Source organism: Styela clava, chromosome 15, assembly GCF_964204865.1.
Source record: "Styela clava chromosome 15, kaStyClav1.hap1.2, whole genome shotgun sequence".
Lineage (NCBI taxonomy): Eukaryota > Metazoa > Chordata > Ascidiacea > Stolidobranchia > Styelidae > Styela > Styela clava.
Genome location: NC_135264.1, coordinates 8874988 through 8894897, shown reverse-complemented (window position 1 = coordinate 8894897; position 19910 = coordinate 8874988). Strand labels below are relative to the sequence as shown.

The window sequence follows — 19910 nt, the reverse complement described above, 5'->3', positions numbered from 1 at the left end:
TTATTTACTTGTACTACTATCTCTCTCTCTTATCAATAGTGTATTTACGAATACAATAATAGGCTAACTGCTAAAAATTTAAAGTAATTTTACTCTATTTTTTTTATTCAAATTCACTTTATCTCTTAAAAATTATAGAATTGGTAAACATGTTGCCAAGTACAAATGGTGCAGTTGATCACAGTGTAAAAGGTTCAGTTTCAACCATGAATGAAAATTCGGAATTATTGGAACTTGGAGGTAATTTTTACTAAATATTTTGAAGTTTTGATATACTTTTTTAAGCTACATCATCCGTAAATTTTAGGAAATGCATTCGTCATGTTGAAACGATCCAAGGGTGATGAATGAGTGTGTCTCTTTTGTTACCTGGATTTTGTATAAAAGGCATGTTGTTTTCCACTACTATCTAATGTTTTCTATCCCTCAGTTTCATATATCATACGACAGTCCGACACAGTTCTCTACTTCCAAGTATAGCCCTCCCTTTGAAAGACATCACTTAATAACAGTGAGTGCAAGCCGCTTCTTCACAAGACAGTCTTGGATGAATCCCTAATGTCGCATCATGATTTTTTGTGCTATTTGTATTTTATATTTAATTTTTTTTAAATAGGATTGATTAGTTTTTATAGCTTCGCCATCAAGTCCTATACAATCGTTATACTATTTAAACTCTCCATTTTATTTTCAGGTTATGACTATGAATTTGTTCCAAGTCTCGACAACAAACACATGTGTCCAATTTGTTTCAATGCTCTACGAGAGCCTGTACAAACAGAGTGTGGACACAGATTCTGTCATACTTGTATACTACGATCAGTAGCGTGAGTTTTCATCTTGTTCATGTCATTTGTGTACTTATTTGTTGTATATTATATATAAATAAGGATATAATAATTTTTGAGGAAATTTAGACCTAAGAATGGAGTAAATAAAATAGAACAATAATCTTCAAACGTTTCTATGCTCTATCGTCTCTGAACAAGGCTTTGTGCGAGCATACCCTGCAAAATGAGGATCTACCCAATTTATTGCACTCTGGGTGAGTTAGTGACCTTGGTGTATACACCCAATATTTTGTATAAAGCCAACTATAAAACCGTTATTGAACTAATAGGCTTGTTTTCATGACTGAAAATTTTTTAATTATGGGTGTAAACCCTATATATATGCAAATATGTAAAATTTCCAAATTTTGAAGTAGTATAGAAACTGCCTTGTTGCATTATTATCAGTGTCATTTAAATGCATAGTCAATTGTGATGATTTGAAGCTGCTCGTATTTCTTCATGTTCACAATGCAACATTGAAACTAGGTTTTATGAGTCACTTCAGTCAATATGTTATCAAATCTGTAATGTGATATAATAGAAACATTGAAACCACTATCTCATGATATCCACACAAATTTTTTTTTTGACTAGCAGTCATTCATTTTGTATTTAAATTATTACCGCTGCTTGAATCTGAAATATAATTTTAAAATTTCATCCAAGTTAACTTGTATAATCATTTTAAACAATTAACATTTTTAAATTTGAAATATTATCTGCTGAACTTTCTTTGATAACATTAATCAGAGGCATTATTGCAACATTGCTCACAACGTACAAATGTCTCCATATTTTTCTTTGCAAACTCTGAGTGTTAATGTGTGCCTTGCTCATCTGTGCATCATATTGACAAGCCAATTATTACTCCAGTATAAAATCGATTTGATAGCAAGTTGGTTGATAAATTGCTTTAAATGTTAGATTTTGGGTACTCTTGTAGTTTGTGAACCAGGTTATGGTTAGGCCATAATTCTATTCTGATTTTCCTTATTTTGGTTCTATTACGAGTTTTGGGACTGTTTGTATTAGCCAACTGAATAAACCCCCTGCCCATAAGCTCTCGTCCCTCTACACAACTTGATGTAAAGTAGGCGAACAAAATTATTTACCTCCATATGGGTACACATACTTCTGGAGCGCCAGATTTTATAGGCTGATTTCTACTGTCGTAAGTATGTAGACAAGTCACTTTATAGATAGTTTTGGTTAGTTGAAATTGGTAACCTAATTTAGCACATATTTCATTAGTCATGTAGTCAAAAAATGTTGAGGACTCGAACTGTATCAAATCTTGGATCTCCCCAATTGTATCAAATTCTGTAACTTTGGCATGCTGTGCTTATCATTGGATTATGCTATGATGATCTTAATACAGCATGTACACAAGGTTCGGTAGCCTAGATCAGGGGTGCACAACTCAAATGAGGATACGTGCCAAATTTTTCAAAATAATCTTGCGGCGTGCCACGCACAGTTGTGGTATTGTAAATTAACTCATGCAAAAAACAAACAACAAATTTCAATAATAATACATAATAACGGATATCTATTTATTGAAACAATTTAATGTCCTGAAAAACTGCTGATTTTGATATAAACGTGATATTTTAATGTAGGTATATCATAAATATTTTTTATTTTTACAAAACCGTTCGCGTGCCACGTTTGAGCGTTTGGTGTGCCAAATTTGGCACGCGTGCCCCGTGTTGTGCACCCCTGGCCTAGATGACCTTTATCATTCCAGCTCACCGACCCCAAAACAATAATCAATTACTGTTGAAATATTCTCTTTATTGGATTATGTTTGTAATAATGTTGACTTTGTTTCTGTGATAATAAATCTTTCTCTCTCTCTCTCTGTTTCATTTTACAGTTTTTTTATTTTCAAAAATTACTTTTTCAGGCGATTTAAAAAGTGCCCAGTTGACAATGTCCCTCTGCTGCCAAGTCAATTATTCCAAGACAAATGTGCACTGAGAGAAGTTTTAGATTTGAGGGCAAAATGTAACAATAAGGGATGTGACCATGTTTGCGAACTTCGTTTAATGGAGGTAAGAATTTTAAAAGGTTTGAAAACTTACTGAATATTTTTTCAAGTTAATAAATAAAAATTCACTTTTAGACTCAACATAAAGAAATTTGTGTGATGCGAAAATATCCATGCAAAAATAATTGCGGGTTAAGTTTATTAAAGCAAGATGCGATTTATCATGAAGAGAACCAGTGTCCAAGAAGGCCAGTTACTTGTGATGTTTGCGGACAGACTTACCCATTGGCCACTGAAGAGGTGAGATATATTCAGTACATTCCAAAATCTAAAGTTATAGAAGTTAAAATATGAATAAAAGTTAATTGGAGCCGACAAGTGGCGTCATTAATTAAATTGGCTATGCATTTTTAAAATATTTTGGCTAAAAAATCTTGAATTAAATATTTAATATTCAAATGTGGCTGAAATTATGAAATAATATGCAATGCTGCTAAAAAAAATTCCAAGCAATCACCTAGAAAATATTGATGGTATTGTCGAACTGAGAATACAGTGATTGGAAATCAATAGGTAATATATCAATGTACGGCATATCTGATTGATTATATATATTGGTGTATGTGATTCATATTATTTTTTTCATACTTCAAAACGGAATTTCCAGTCTGATTTTTAAAGATATAAATATATGAGCTGCCATAAACGTTGAGGTTACCTGTGATTTATGTTACAATGATTTTACTAACGGTGTTTATGACTTGAATGTGTTCATGACCAGTGAATTTTATAAAATCTATACTAATGAGTTATATACTTATCCTTCATAAACTGGTACTTAAGTTTCTGTAACTTAATACAGAATAGGATTTGGTGAAAGATTAACATTCGATGTCATGATTATATTGTCTATATTTATGAGTGTTCTTACAGCGCTTAACGCTTAGGCCTTGTGGATAATTTGTTTATGAATATTATTAATAAAAAATAAATATTTGTAACGAAGTTATTACATATGCCAACAAGTTTGCAAGGAATTCATTTGCTCTTAGCTACAATGCCAAATACTACAAAAAAACAGTAGCATTATCGCTTTTTTGAATAGCTGTGACCCTTGCCTTTTTAGTGTAAATTTTTATTTTATTTGTAAAGTTATTCTTTACTTCATTTACCAGGCTCACAAAGAAGACTGTAAACAACATCTGCCTGTTAATTGTCCTCACTGTTCACACGAGCTCAAACAATACAAGGTAAAAAAATCTTTATACATTAAAGTAGTTTCGTAGTTATTTCCCAAGAAGATTGAATTCAGGTTGGGACGTCTGCAACATATTATCAATGTATTAGTCTTAATTATAAATTGTTTTAATGTCCATTATTTGTTTGAAGTTAGGTATTATATATTCAATGTGAAAATTTATTTTTGATTCTAAGAATATTTCGGGGTATTTCTTTCAAAAATATGAAACCTATATTTTTGTCCATAGCTTGCATAATGCATAAGTCAATATTTCACTTCACTTTCCCAAGTTTGAATCATTTCTTCGGCTTGATTTTCTTGCCAGTCTTTGCTCTGCATGACTGGTTTGTGGAGATAAATCAGACGCTCTCTTAGTTAATTGAATTGTGGTCGATAAGTTTTTTTGAAGAAAATATTTGAACAATAATCACCGTATTGTTTCGGTCAAACAAGTTTTAAGGGGTTCTTGAAATTTTCGTTTTTATGTACTTCTATTAGAAAATAATGTTGGTACATTTGCCAGTTACCCTGGCTTCATCTCACAGGAACGCAAAACGATATTCATAAAGTGAATGAATACAAATATGACATTTTATTAATCGAAATGCTACGCATCAACGAAGATTTGAACGTAAAATTTTTGTCACATACATTAAAATTAAGCACCATATGTATGGTACACCTACGACTTTTGAGCCATGTTTTTCCTCGTTAATATAACAGATTCAAAATCATCAACAATTTGCCAAAGAATTATAGATTGTTTTTTATATTTATATTAATGTGTGCTTTGCATCCTTTTATGTTTTTTTTTTTTCCTTTCATACACAATGTCACATTCAACAATATTTGATATAGACAGCCTATTGATACACGAAACATTGAACTGTTTACAGTCACTGCATACCGCTAATTTGCATATTCATATTGTGTGAGTAATTTGCATATAGTAATACATCAACATATACCATATTCATTGCAGCAGTAATTTAATCTTGCAATATAAACACTGCAAAAATTACATAAGTAAATTAATGAGACACAATCTCACTTATGGAATTATAAATTGTAGAGACCTATTGCATTTATGGATGTTCACTAAAATATTTGCATTTTGAAAAAAAAAGATCTTTTCCCTTTTTTTAGAAATGTGAAATTCTGTTTCCAATGATCATAAATTTTGTATTGAATATAAATAAGATAAGATTTTATATATTTGTATGGGGGAGAGGAAAGCTGATATGATGATTTTCTCATATTGTAAACAATAGCCTTTTGTCTTCTTATTCGTTATGTTTAGGTATGGGAGATGAGCCAGTGTACGTTCTTGTATCGACTCTTACAATTTTCAATATCTTTACCTAGCTGCATTCCAAACATGCTATAAAATAATATTTTCAAGTATAAAATATTGAAGATATACTCTATTAAATGAATTTGAATTTGGTAGTACAGAAGTATCAAAATAAACAATAGTTTGACCCTTTATATATCTTATATATTTATTATTTATATAGAAATTATTAAATGTCTTTTTGTAATAAGTAGCCTTCAATTGCTCAAAATGATAATCCCCAACTATTCCACCTACTGTTGTGAATTGCTTGTCTGAGAAACGTTACAGAATAAAAGTGTGATATGTGACCAAAAAAAAAATTATATTCTTGAATATATTTGATCACTTTTGAACATCCCTGGTATGTATTATCCTATAATGATATAAGCATAGCAAATCATGGTTTTGTGTCCTAATAGTTTGTCTATACAGATTATATTTGGCCCCCACGTTATGCCGCCATCCGCCATATTAATAGCTTCTATATTGAGCGTCATGAAATTAAGCCAATAATTAGTCATTGTTGAGTACCACCTAGTCATAACATTCACATGCTTTTGAATATTAGATCTTGCGTCATTTTCTCCATATTATTTGTTGCCCACTCATTCTGAGCACAGAGTTGATTACCTAAGTTATTCAAATTTATAAATTTAAATCACCATCCCAGTTCCAAATAGGGATGGTCAAAATCTAATTATTCAATATTCTAAAATATGTTCCTTATTAGGGAATATTCAACATGAAAATTTATGTAGCTCATTGTACATTCAGTAAAATATAGTTGTATAAATATAATATAATAAATAATGTAGAATAGCTGAGCAAAAAGCGTTTCAAATTATTTCCATTCAAAGGTAAAATAAAGTTTATTTATATATTCTCTGCCTCACCATTATTAGATGTCAAACACTGGAAGTGACAAATTTTAAATGAAAATATTCTAAATTATTCCCCAAATAAAAAAATTTTAATATTATTCACAACTACTTTAGAAAATATATTCTATATGTTCCTGAGATCTTTGGTTCCTTGTGGGGATATGCAAGAAATGAAATCTTGAATCAAGGCTCCTCCCATTCAATAAAACCGTTTTTTTTAAGAAACATCTGAATTATCTCTATTTTTTTCAAATTAAACACTTTACACTTTGAATTGTTCATGATCTACTTCAAATTTCGTTTTGTAAATTTGACAAATTAAATCAACTTAGTAGTGGAAATAATTTTTTAAATTATGTACGTCACTTGTTTAAAGTTGCAAAAATTGCATATATGATATTATGTTACGGTCCTCAAAAAAATGTGGAAAAAATATATTTATACATATGTATTCATAATTAAGCAGGCTATACCTGTAAATCCCACTCTGGTGGCCAAATTTGCATTTTATTATATAAATTCTTTAATGAATTTGAATATCTTCGATACATTATGCCACCCATGTTTTATATAACATTTTCAGTCAACTTTACGGGCGTAACAAGTTTTATTCTGATGGAGAAAAGTTTTAAACGGAAGTCTGTATCATGATACAAAATATTAAATTATTAATATTATATATTATATTAAAAATATGATATTAATATTTTTTCTGTAGTCTTCTCATTTACATATTACCATTTTCAAATTGGCCCTTCAATCCATGGGATTATCCATATCTGTTTTGATTATATTCTTGCATATGCAAATTAAGTGACAAAACCTGATCAATATTTTTATGTTTTTGACTTTGAAAATATTCGTGTTATGATTCTAGGCACGCTTTTCTTTTTATAACCATATTATTATTATTGTAACGATCAAAAGGTTTCTCCTATTTGAAAATAGAAAATTGATGGTTTGGATAAATCTGTGATAAATTGTCTATTTTTGTTAACGATAATAATACCATAACATGTTTATGAAATGAAAATTTTATAAATACTATTATATATATATATACATTGCTTGATTCTTCGCTCATGGAATGTTATTTTATCTTGCTAGTCATCTTTGTTTTTTTGACCTCAACTCTAATACTAATTATTTAGGTCAAGCAGATGAGTTTATATATCCTATATATAAGCAGATTATTCAAGCTTTTTCTCTTGATAATATTGGAAAGCGAAATCAAGTTTTTTAAAGAATTATTTTAAAGATGGGTATATAACCAGTCATGACCTTCCAATAAACTTTATCAGTACTCTGTCAAAGGTGAACAAGCTTTCTATGTAATGATATATATATTGTTTAAAAATTCATACTAATAACAGTTTTTTGATCGGTAGAAAGTGTCTTTTTTGGGAGTCATCATAATATGTATGGTATTTTTCCTACAATTTATTTGTATGTTTTTGCACATATTTCAACTTCTTGATTAGTACATGAATGTTCTACGGCGATTTGAGGTGTGGTGGGCAAGCCAATTTGATTTTGTGTAGAACTTAGTATCTAAAATAACGGACTCATTTTGAAAGTTTAATGATTCAGCTTGTGCTTGCAGCATATATTATTCAGTTAAACAGTTTCTCGCTAGTTCACAGACTGGCTTATTGGTTTCATTCAAAAATCCATATCTGCCATTCTGCCAAAGCTTATACCTTGTGATAATGTCAATATCGCTAAAAATTGTTGAATAATTAAACTTGATATTATACTAAGGTTCTTGTTTGCCTGATTTGCTCTGATTAGAGTACCGGTAATTTTATTTTTCATTTTTTGTTACTTTGAGGTGTATGGATTTTTATATACTTGTACATTATACTAAGGTGTGTGAGTAACTATTTTAAGGTTTTTATCATCGAAGAAAATTTAGCATATTTTTTTTTTTGGAGATCCTATAAAACAGAATTAAGAATTACAAGGTTTTATCAATTACAAAGTATTTTACATGTGGTGCTATATACCTAATATACGTTTTTTATTTATATTTTGCAAAATTAATATGAAAAAAAGTTTGGAGGGTATCTTGGTTTTACTTTGAACCAGACTTTGTGCAAGCAATGACTAATGTGTATAAAGATACTCGGTTTAGGAAGACTGTTTTGTCTTCCATATTCATTATAGTTCGAATGAAAAGAAGGCAAAGACTGGCTTCTGGAACAGGACATGAACTTTGTGATATGTAACCTGTAACGCTAACACATATTACTTTGATGTCAGTTAACTAATCGGCATCACAGCCAGCCTACTATAAACTATGTGTTGAAATTATTATTGCTATTAGTTCTTCCCCTAATATATTCCACATTCTTATTAAAGGACATGTTTTAAATCTATCAACCAAGACAACACTAAATGTAATCAGCTTGATGAGTTCATGCAAGATCAAGCAACCTATGATGTGTCATGTTAATTGTAGGAAATTTACTTCCTGTGCCTTATTGGTCTATCACTACATCCTGCTATTCATGTAACGTTTTGTTGCCCATTCTTAAGAAATTTTTGATTGGGCTGTGTTTAAATGGTGCCTATGGTGATATACACTAAACCTGAACATTTGCTGCACATCGTCTCTTTCCAGTTTCCAAATATATCGAATTTGGGGGTGATCAAAAGTGAAAACAAAATTTACTATTATGAATACTCTAAAAACATTGTAAAATTATATTTTCAAATATGGAATAATAATTTAATTTTCTAGATATCATTTTTTCAACTTTTTAGAAATTGATTGAACACATTATTGGCGCTCCAGAAGTTTGTGTACCAATATGAAGGTTTTGGAATATTTAGTATAAATATTTTTATTCTATTCAAATGTTTACTTCGTATTCGTTTAAAAATACATCTCACATTTGCACCAACTTGATATGCTTAGTTTTCCAGTTTCATAGAAAACTAGGTATTAATCAATTTGACATAGCAACAGGCTATTTTGGTGATAGAAATGAAGCAATAATTCTATTTCTTCGAATTAATTTTTGTACTGTGTTTATTGATGGAAAATATGTGGTTATGAAAATTGATACAAGTGAACCTTATTGAAGGCACTATCTATCTGAATATCTGTTTTCTTTTTCAGTTACAATATCATATCACAACAGAATGTATGAAAGCACCGATAAAATGTGTTTTTTCAAAAGTTGGCTGCGAAAGAGAGGTAGGTGTTTTGATGCGATGAAATCAAATCTTTTATCAATGTAGAAGATGTTATGTCAAGAGAGATGAATTTGTATCTCAATTTGAATATTTTATCACTTCAAATATTTGCCATTCTCCTAACCTAGCGAGCACTCTAGTTAACAATTAATAGGCCTACCTTCTGTTCTCCCACTGTGAAAATCATATGTTAATGTTATTTGTGAATTCCTTCACTGGCCATACTCAATACCTCCTTATACCTAATACATCGTAACCGATTTCTAATGTGTGTGTATTCAATTTATATTGGACAATCTTGATTCAAGTCGAGAATTGTTATGAAATTTGACATAATCCAATCTATTTTAATAGCCAAAAACATAAAATTACTTTTATTTCTGATAAATTCATCAATTTTCCATTTGATTTCATTTTCGATAAATTCTGTGTTGAAGATGGCACAGTGGTTAAATGATTGATATCAACTATCTGGGCAATGTATGTTCAAAATCTCTGGTTTAAATCCCATGCCTACCTCACATAGGGTGTAAGAAATTGGCCGCTCCAGAAGTGTGTGTACCAATATAGTGGTAACTGATTTTGATCGCCTACTTTACATCAAGTTGTGTAAAGGGACTGAAGCCTATGGACTATGGTATATTCACTTAGCTAACGCAGACAGTCCCTGAACTCGTAATAGAACTTGGGTAGGCCATGTTGAACTAAAAAGATCCCGGTCTTCCCAAATTATAGTAGCTCTTGACCCAACAGCAGCTGTTTGAACAGATTTGAAGTCAAAGGCAATGAATACGACGTGTGAAATTTGGTTTTGTAAAACAACTCAAATTCATATGCTCATTGTTTTATATTTTTTCAGCTTCCTCGTCACGATATTCAGCAACACATGGAGAAATCGACTCAAATTCATCTTCAATATTTACTCAACAATATTTCCAGCATAACTAAGGATGGTGCGGAATTGTCAGCAATGCTGAAATCATTAACTTCAAGAATTACAAGACTGGAAAAAGATGTAAAATTGATTGTTTTTTGTATTTTGTTTATGGTTAATTTAAGATATATTTAGAAATAAACAAATGAATAAAACCGATATTTTTTTAAAGTGTGCTGATTAGATATAATAACTTTTTTTTAAAGATGCAATTTGACCCTAGTGCAAAAAATAATGAGTTCAATTCCTTGGAATAATTTAAATTATTCAAAACTAAATGGCAGAGAAAAATTCTACAACAGCTAACTGGACTGATTCAATTTTACTTTATCGTTCTCAATTCTACAAGAAATATATAGCATTGGCCGCATAATATTTATTCTTGTGTACTGATGCATTCATTCTTATAAATTTGCAAAAGTCAACAGTTAGATGCGTCTGTCTTCGTTCAGTACCGGTAACCTTCTCTTAACATACTTAGCGATTTGTTAGTCAAGTTGATTGAATCAAATAGGCCAATATGGCGTACCACAGTAATAGATGAGCATTAATTAGCATCTTGGCATTTCAGTCATCGCATCTCCTTTGTTTCTAAGTCTATGGCCTTGCTTTGAACAAATTCTCTCTCAAATACACTTCTATTTGATAATTTTACTTACCTGCTAATAGTTGCATCTTTTATGTTTTAGGATTACCCATATGATACAAATGACAGCCATATTGAGATATACGGAAGGGATGATGATGGTGTATCTAATGGACCTGGCAATATGCCTGGCCTACGTAAGTAAGAACTATTGTATATAAATAGTGTGGGATGTAGATTCTGAAATATTCAAATGCTTGTTTAAAACCACTGGTATATATACCATCTTATTTTTGGATTGCGAAATATTATAACCAAAACAAACCAAAACAAACTAATTTTTGATTCCGGGCTATATGAGTCTAGGCATGGCTATATATATGGGGTTTTAACCAATTCATCATGGGAGTCTTTGATAAAGCGTTGCTTGATATTATATTTTATCTGTGGATTGACTATCAAGTTATGAGTAAGATACTCTTATTGTCACGGACAATCTACTCAACCTAATGACCCCTGGTGTTCCTGGGTCATTTTGACACCCCTCTATAATTTTTTTAATATTTCACCAACCAAAAATGCCAAAGACATCATTAATGTGTCCCTAAAAAGCTTATTTTCGTCGCTTTCCACTAAAACGCGCCCATATTACTCAGCGTAAATGGGTCGGACCATATGCCGGTAAGAAGAGAGAAATTTCAAAAAATTTCGAGAAAAAGTTTCTCACTTTTAACGCTGTGGTCAACACGTGATTGATATGCGAGAGAAAGAGTTTTCCTTTGGACGAGTTTTACGTCACCTTCAAAATAAAACAAAAGTGGGATTTGTAAGTGAAGTGATATTTTACACACAGGATCTCGAGTTCCTCACCAGAGTTCACCCCGAGATGCAGATGAAGTTGATGAAATAGCTTTAATAAAAGAATTCAACCATATGATGGAGAATAACCATTCTGCAGGTAGGTTTTTATGTCAGTATTTCAAAATTGGAAGATTGTTTTTGCTTGGATACAGATTTAGGTTTTTTCGAATGATGTGAATAAAATAAAAATTTGTTTTTACTGCCTCATAATAATAAATGAGAACTCGTGAACATTTATTTATTCACCCATATAAGAGTCGAGATCCAAAAGAATTGTCCTAGTTATTTCGTATATATTCGGCTTGTACTTTTTCTCGCTAGGTAATCTTTCATATTTTTTTGTTGAAGCGCAATATAGTTAATATTAATGATAATTTGAAAATTTGAAATGGACAATGTTTTGACTTTATTATTTCTATGTTTGCAAATCCTTATATATTGCTATTATACAAAAGTAAGTTTCTTCAAATGCTCAAAATATGACGTACCCTCAACATAAGCAACTTTTCCAATATTCTCTAATTCTCTTTCATATATTCTCAAGTGTCAGAAGCAGGGCCTTCTCATGTGCCACTTCGAAGCGAATCATTATTACGAGAAGAATCAATGATTGGGAAAGACGCTGAAAAAAAAATAATAAGGTTGGTGGGATTTTAATATAAAATGACAAAATTGTTCAATACTATAATTAGAAGTTATTGGTACTAAAAATCACATTTCTGAGACACAGAAACATATTCAAGTTGGCCACAAACCTATTGATAATTGCTAGAGTTATTCATAAATTAGTTAAACTTGGAGCAATGAACGGTGTTGCTGTTTTTGCTAGTGAGTGGCAATTCTCATTTCAATTATCAAAGTAGAAGTGAAGTGTCTATCTTTGCGGAAAGAATTTTTTGTTTTTCTTGTAGTTAGTATGAGAAAGTGAATGGGCCACAAAAATTTTTGTGCTACAAAAGTGGGCCACGAACCACTGTATTAAACATTTTTTACTTAGACTGTTACATCTCTGACTATCTCTATAAATATTGCATTGCTAACGTATGCCTATTTGGAAATATCCATAGTATACCAAACCAACTAAATTAATAAATAGAAACAAGAAATACTTCCAGCTAAAATTTTCAGGCAAGTTTGACTTCAATTTTTCAATCATTCTTTAGTCTTGACCATCATGTCCGAGAATTAAAAGCAAAAATGGACACACAAATAACAAGTGTTAAAGAACTTACTTCAAAAATGACTTACATGGAGCAAAGATTACAGCAGCAAGAATTGAGGTAAGAGGATGTCTCTATGATGTCTCTAACAATTCCTCTCTGAACAAGACTATGAACAAGTTGGTACAGATATGTAGGGAGCTTCCATATTTTTTTTCCTTTCCAATTCGACACAGCTTGTTTTTACATGGCGATATGTCCAATACACTAACGAGTAGGCAACTGTATTGTTCTGTTTCCGGACCTCCAGAGTCTAGAAGTAGGCGCACAACCTGAACATAGTAAGTGTACCTGGTTTGGGTTCAGGTTATGTGCCATCTTGGTGCACATACTTCGGGAGCGCCCTGTTTCCTTCTGTCATTGCTCTTTTTCTTCTACATAGGGCAAGGTATTTGAACCGCGGGCCAAAAATTTTGCCCATTCAGACTGGCGGGTCATGTAAGTGTGGCGTAAAAATATACATTTTATGAACAATATTTACAGTGTAACATGAGCAAACGTGGAAAACAATAAGCCCCGTGCCAAAACTAAATTCAATCGCAATCTCAACAAATTCCCCGTGCTATTTTTTAGCTTAAACATAAAAATTTGGTCTTACTTTGGTTGTGGCAGAATCAGATTTAATTACCCAACGGGGCAGATTTGACCCGTGGGCTGTAGTTTGCCTATGTCTGCTCTAACTTGTAATGTTTAATATTATTCAATGGGGACATTTATATATATATGTACATTGGTCATTTTGAATTATTTTATTTGTTCAGATTATGCAATGGATTATATTATTGGAAAATTAAGGATTATAGTAGACTTAGAGCAGCAGCTGCAGCTGGAGAAGTCACTGTATTACACAGGTAAATATCCCTGAAAAGCATCTTATTAAATTAATTTTGGACATACAATTTGTATTTTCCAAACAGTATTATTTACAGTGATGTAGTTTGTAAAACGGCTTTTTTCAATCTCTTTTTTGTGATAGAAAATTGATATCATATTATACACAGACTCATTTACTATTCTAATTGCTTCGCAGAAAATATTTTTTTAATTCATGTACTTGTATTTTCTACTACTGTGAATTACAAATAGTTTTATTCCATATTTTTTGGAAATTTTTAGAAATCAATTTTACTGAACTGAACTGAACAACAGACATGAATCAGTCCTTATAAGGATGTATTGATTTATGCGATTTTTTAACCACTGCTCAATTTGAAAAATTCTTCATTTTAAATTGGAAAGTATAGCTTCAAAATGTATCTGGAAGGGTAAAGACAATATACACAAGATTACTGTCCAGTTTTAACTTATTGATATCTTTTCCACAGTCCTGGTTTTTACACAAGTCCTCACGGATATCGTATCTGTGTTCGAGTTAATCTTGATGGTGTAGAGACAGCACAAGGAACTCATCTATCTTTATTTGTTCATTTAATGAAAGGAGATAATGATGATCTTTTATCATGGCCATTTTCAGGGGTGATAACTTTGACTGTTATGAATCAGGTACGATATTGCAGTAGACAATATATATTATGCGGTGGTACGTGACAGATAATCGAGAAGGGGTAATATCATATGAAGGATATTTTTTAAACGCATGATATTTTTCAAAAGCTTGATTCTTTAGAGTAAGAGATGCAGCGAAAAAGATTCGAGTTGTAACTTAACCTGTTATATTACTAATAGGGCTATCTCAAATATAATTTGTAATGAAACAAAAATTCAAAATTATGCTATTTTTTCAAAATTTAGGTAGCTTGTTTTAGACCAGTGGTTTCTAATTACAGCCCACATATAAATCTAATATGGCCAACCTTAATAAGTGACATAGTTTAACACTTTTTGTTTTGTGTTGTTGATACCAGTTTAATCACATGTATATTCATAGGAATTTAGTTCGGTATCTTATAAATTTGAGTTTTAATTATACGTGTCAGTATCGATATCGACCCATTGCGGACACTCCCCCTCCTGGCCCACGATTATATTTCAGCTTCCAATTTTGGCCCGCGGGCAATCAACCCTGGGAACCACTGTTTTAGACTGTGGTACGGTCCCAATTTTCAGATATCGGTAATGCCACTAGGTTAAGCTTAATCATTCACAGATAGTGGGTCATGGCCAACAACGAAACATAGTGGATGTGCCATTTGGTGAATGACAGTAACATGCACTTCAAATTCATATGGAGTGACCTTCTCAATGCCCAGTTTTTCCCTTTATTTGCTATCTTTTCCGCAACCTTTGAACTGAATTGGTTATTTTTGCAGATGGATCGACCGCAAGACCGTTCTCATATATCAGAAACATTACAAGCAAAGACCAACTTAATGGCGTTCCAACGTCCTGTCAGTGAACGAAACCAAAAAGGATATGGATATATTGACTTTTTTCCACTCAAAATGATCGAAAGTGAGGGATTTATTAAAAACGATACTCTTATTATCAAGGCACAAGTTAGAGTTGATGCCCCAATTTCCAACTAACATGAATTTTTTTTTTTCCGCGCCCATTTTTTTTAAATCCTAAATCTTTCAATGTATAAACTTGTATTTTTACCTTATTATTTTGCATTATTATGATAAGCCAGAAAATATTTTAATTAATGTTTGTTTTAAAGTATTAAAATTTAGCAAAAGTTGTAAAAATTCATTGCCATAAAAGCTTTTTTCGTAACTCTAGGTCGTTTTTATATCTCACAGCTGTTGCACATACAGTAGTTTAATTCCTCAAGATATTGCTATTTTCTATTCAAAAAAGCTCGATGCTTTAAAGACAAATCATCACATTCTCACAGTAGGTATAATACACATTACCCTGAATTGGAAAAGGTTCATGGAAGCCATGTATTTCCTTTATATGCTACAATTATATCCAGGGACAATTTTTGGAACTCCAGAGTCCTTTAGTATGTGAACCAAGATGGCGGCACCGGAACGTAGTGTGTGTACCATGTTAGGGTTAGGCCATAATTTTATTCCAATTCCCCTTATTTTAGTTCTATTACGAGTTTGGGGACTAGCCAAGTGACTCCCGTAGTATTTGTTCCTGAAATTATGGCCTAACCCAAACCTGGTACACATTCTACGTTCCGGTGTCCACCATCTAGGTTCACATACTACGGGAGTACCCAGTTTTGTTAACCCAAAACTAGAATCTTAAAAATTTGTCAACATTTTTTGAATACCTTTGATCTTTTTCCACCTTCGAAACCAATTAATAAAGGTAAATGTTATTTTTTTTCATAAAAATAATGTTGAATAGCATTCTGGAACTAACATGCCGATTGAAAAAGGTATTACAAAGCGCCTGATAATCATATCTGCTTATATTTATCCAGATGAATCCACAAATATAAATATTTCACTGTCATTTTACTTATAAATTGCTTATATGTTTTTTCGTCTTCAGCTACAGTGTTGTACTAACATTGCATAGCTTCAATTTTTAAATTTTTTTTTTTTTTTTTAATTTAAAAAAAAATTAGGGCTAAAAAAATCTTGTCATTCACCACTCAGCAGACTCTCTTCATCTCTTAGCAAGAGCAATTATATTAAAAGCTAGTACTAAAATAATCTCTGTTCTCGATTACAGTATATGAGGAATCGAAATAGATTTTGCTGTGATATATGATAGCCAAACTGTGTTATGACACCCATATCATGAAAGCCTGTTGCACATCGTGATTCATTAGCAACCTGAAATTTAATAACACCTCTAACTAGTTATTATGAAATCGAAAGTAGTTCACATTCTGCAAAAAGCATCTCTATGGCAGGGTTTCCCTAACTGGGGTCCGCAGACCCCTGGGGGTCTGTGATCACTTCACGAGTCTGAGCAACCTTTAATGATTGATTTCAATCAAATATCTATTGCTCACAGAAAATGCAATTAAAATTTAATGCCTCTTGAAACGACCTACATGTTTGAAGCAGCATTTTCAGCTCTTACAGATATGATGAAAAAATTCATGTGGTCTCTTGCGGACCTACGAGTTCGCTTGTCACAAATTTCTCAGAGAAGTAATAAATTGTGCAGTGAAAAGAAACCTCATTCATCACATTAATGTCATTTGTGTTGATGAAACATTAACCTTTCTCGTTAGTTACGCATAGAAAACGATACAGCATAAGATGGGGTAAGATTCATGAATAGGGGTCCGCAGCCCAAAAAAGTTTAGGAAGCCCTGCTCTAAACTATACGAGGTGTCATATCCCGTATATGCTTGTTATGAAATCACCAGCAAATCTGTAGAGTTCTTAAGAATAATTAGGCAATAAAAATGTTTTCCTGGTCGACTTGGCGTTCAATACATTCTGCATTACCGCTTGCTTAGTAATTCTTCTCCTTTCACCATTCGGTGTAAAATCTTCTGAGCAACTTATATATATATGTGTGGTAGGTCTTGTTCTTTTTTGTTTGTCTTAGTGCAATAACCACAGAAAATTGTACAAAGTAGTTGATGTTATTTAGTGGGGATGGTGGGGTAGCAGTACAGACCCATTTTCATGTACAAGAAACGGGGTTGGGGATTCGTGAGTCTGGCATGTTTATATTGAAATTGGAGGAGAGAATTCACCAATTCCTGACAGAAAGTCAAAAAGCAACTAGTTGATTAAACGTTCTCGCAGCATATAACTAAAAAACTTGCGTGTCAGAGTCTGTCTTGATTACCTACATATGACAGTTTCACTCTACGCACATGTTATGATTGGTTTAGAATAGAGCTTCAAAAATAGGTTCTCGCGTCCTCGTCATTCACGTTATATTTGGAATAAATTATATTTTGCCTGGCGGTTGTGTTCCAAAGGACGAAGCAACAATTTTGTGGGGTTTTAGTACAGTGCGTGTTCGTCATTAGCAGATGAGTACAATCTCTACTAATGGGTCAGGTCTAGTGTAAAGGACTCTAGGAAGGATTATTTATCTTTAATGGGTGATTGAAAGGATTTTGCAAAGATATGGATACTGTCGAAACCTCACATTACTTCAACTACTAGGTCCGTGACAACATTTCAGAAATAGAATGATCTTGGGTGCCACTTTGGTACATGTTATGCAATACCACTTCGTTCCTAACTAAAATCGCTGAGATTGCAGAACAAAGTAGCAACAATTTTTGGGTCTCATGTAGTTTCGTACCTAACATACTTCTAGTGGGCGTAGCATAACAATTTTTGCCAAATATTCGTCCGATATGGCATCGGCGCCGACCATAACAAACGGACTGACATCATCGATCTCTCACACACTGGGATCGTTGCGACGATAAAAATAGCTGTTCGATTTCGGGTGCTCGTCTGCTCTATTACGTCACTGTGATGTAATTTTTGGATGGCTAGTCAGGTGGGGGAAAGGATTGACACGTGTTATTATTGTTATGATACGCCTACTAGAAGTATGTTAGGTACGAAACTACAAGAGACCCCAATTTTTCTAAGTATCTAAACTGAATTTTATTCTGCAGACTAAGTTTACAATCCTAATTCAATGCATGGTCACTTACTCACTTATTGGTGCAATTCCAAATTGCCATTAAAAACCTACAAGTCATCTGAGTTATTTTGGTTCCATCTCATTCCCAACCCACACTGATAAGTTTGACAAAATATTCCACCATTCAAAATTTATAATTCCACACGCATCAGTATCAACCAACACAAAATATTTTGATAGGGTTTTAAAGGAAAGAATGTTTTGAGCGTTTTTCCTGCAAATGCCTGTACCAAAGACTACAACTACCCAGAAGATAAAATCTTGATATAAACTTTCCACCTCAAAAGACGATACATGCAAGCAAGCATCTACCTGACCTTTCAAAAAAGTTTCAGGTCAATTTTTAAGTAGGATTCGTACATTTGTATTTCTCTCAGTACAACAGCCATTACGATTCCCAATTTTGGTTTTACGTTTGGACACCCTCGTATGCTTGCACCTCGTAGGAAATAAGGAAACCGACAATGCATTCATTCCCCGAGTTGAGAATTGAAATCGAGAAGGGAATCAAACACAATTTTATCTCTTTCTTACACTTTGCCATTTATAAATTGCAGCTGATGTTTTAGTTTCTTTTTCAATTTTCTGTCTTTTAACTGAAGAATCTGCCAAATGTTTTTGCAATTCCATTTTGTCTACGATAATTTGAAGCTCCATCGCTCTCTCTTTTCTTTTTTCTAATTCTCTTTTCAATTTTTCTTTCTCTTCTTTATGTTTCACTACTTCTGGGTGGTCTGATTGTAGCGACAATGGAACAAAACTTTCATCAGGTTCAAATCGTTTGGCTTCCTCCTTCGAATCTACAAAAATTGTCCGCGTATTTTGAGGTTTATCTGCTAAATCTATGAATTCTGATAATTTTGCTATCTTCTTTTTTTCCATTTGAAGCCGCATTGAAACATAGTTTAAATCTTGCGATGCCATCAACTTTTTTTGTGCTTCTGTCATTGTGTCTTCTGGTCTTTTATTATCCAGCCATAATTCACCCTCTGTCAGCCTTTTATGGATCATTTTATGGTAAAATTCATCAGGATTTTTTTCTAATGCTTTCTTACGTAAGATCTTGATTCGTTTCTCTTTGCTATGAAAATTATCAGCTCGTTCTTTGTAATCCTTCTTTTTCTCTAGAATTCCCAAATGCCGTCGACTTTCAGGTTGTGCCCTTTCCCTGTGAGGCCTTTGCTTCGCCTTTTGTGCTTTCTTGAAAGCAGACATAGTGTTCAAAAATTATACTCCACACTTCCAGCAAAAATCAACCAAACTCCAAGCAAGCTTACCACAACGCCGTAGTAGCGGGATATTCGACAGAGGAGGCAGCATGTCAGTCAATAT

The 19910-nt window shown here is 32.5% G+C and overlaps 2 protein-coding genes across 2 annotated transcripts; one reads left to right on the top strand and one right to left on the bottom strand.

Moving 5' to 3' along the window:
- Positions 1-138: 138 nt before the first annotated feature.
- LOC120333900 (TNF receptor-associated factor 6-like) lies at positions 139-16548 on the top strand. The gene is made up of 14 exons (XM_039401295.2): positions 139-240; positions 695-827; positions 2740-2887; positions 2959-3123; positions 3999-4073; positions 9405-9482; positions 10341-10496; positions 11105-11198; positions 11855-11959; positions 12407-12503; positions 13026-13142; positions 13844-13933; positions 14408-14585; positions 15353-16548. The coding sequence occupies exons 1-14, from the start codon at positions 150-152 to the stop codon at positions 15566-15568; spliced, it is 1743 nt and encodes a 580-aa protein (XP_039257229.2). The 5' UTR covers positions 139-149; the 3' UTR covers positions 15569-16548.
- A 2143-nt stretch (positions 16549-18691) lies between these two features.
- On the bottom strand, positions 18692-19908 carry LOC120333922 (putative U3 small nucleolar RNA-associated protein 11). The gene has a single exon (XM_039401326.2). The coding sequence runs from the start codon at positions 19791-19793 to the stop codon at positions 19098-19100; it is 696 nt and encodes a 231-aa protein (XP_039257260.2). The 5' UTR covers positions 19794-19908; the 3' UTR covers positions 18692-19097.
- Between the last annotated feature and the right edge of the window lie 2 nt (positions 19909-19910).

What these genes read in the sequence shown, in the direction of transcription:
- LOC120333900 (XM_039401295.2), top strand. Translation starts at nt 150, where the DNA reads ATGTTGCCAAGTACAAATGGTGCAGTTGATCACAGTGTAAAAGGTTCA. An exon ending in TTACAAGACTGGAAAAAGAT is followed by an intron (nt 10,497 to 11,104) that starts GTAAAATTGATT and finishes TTTATGTTTTAG; the next exon opens with GATTACCCATATGATACAAA. An exon ending in GAAGTCACTGTATTACACAG is followed by an intron (nt 13,934 to 14,407) that starts GTAAATATCCCT and finishes TCTTTTCCACAG; the next exon opens with TCCTGGTTTTTACACAAGTC.
- LOC120333922 (XM_039401326.2), bottom strand. Translation starts at nt 19,793, where the DNA reads ATGTCTGCTTTCAAGAAAGCACAAAAGGCGAAGCAAAGGCCTCACAGG.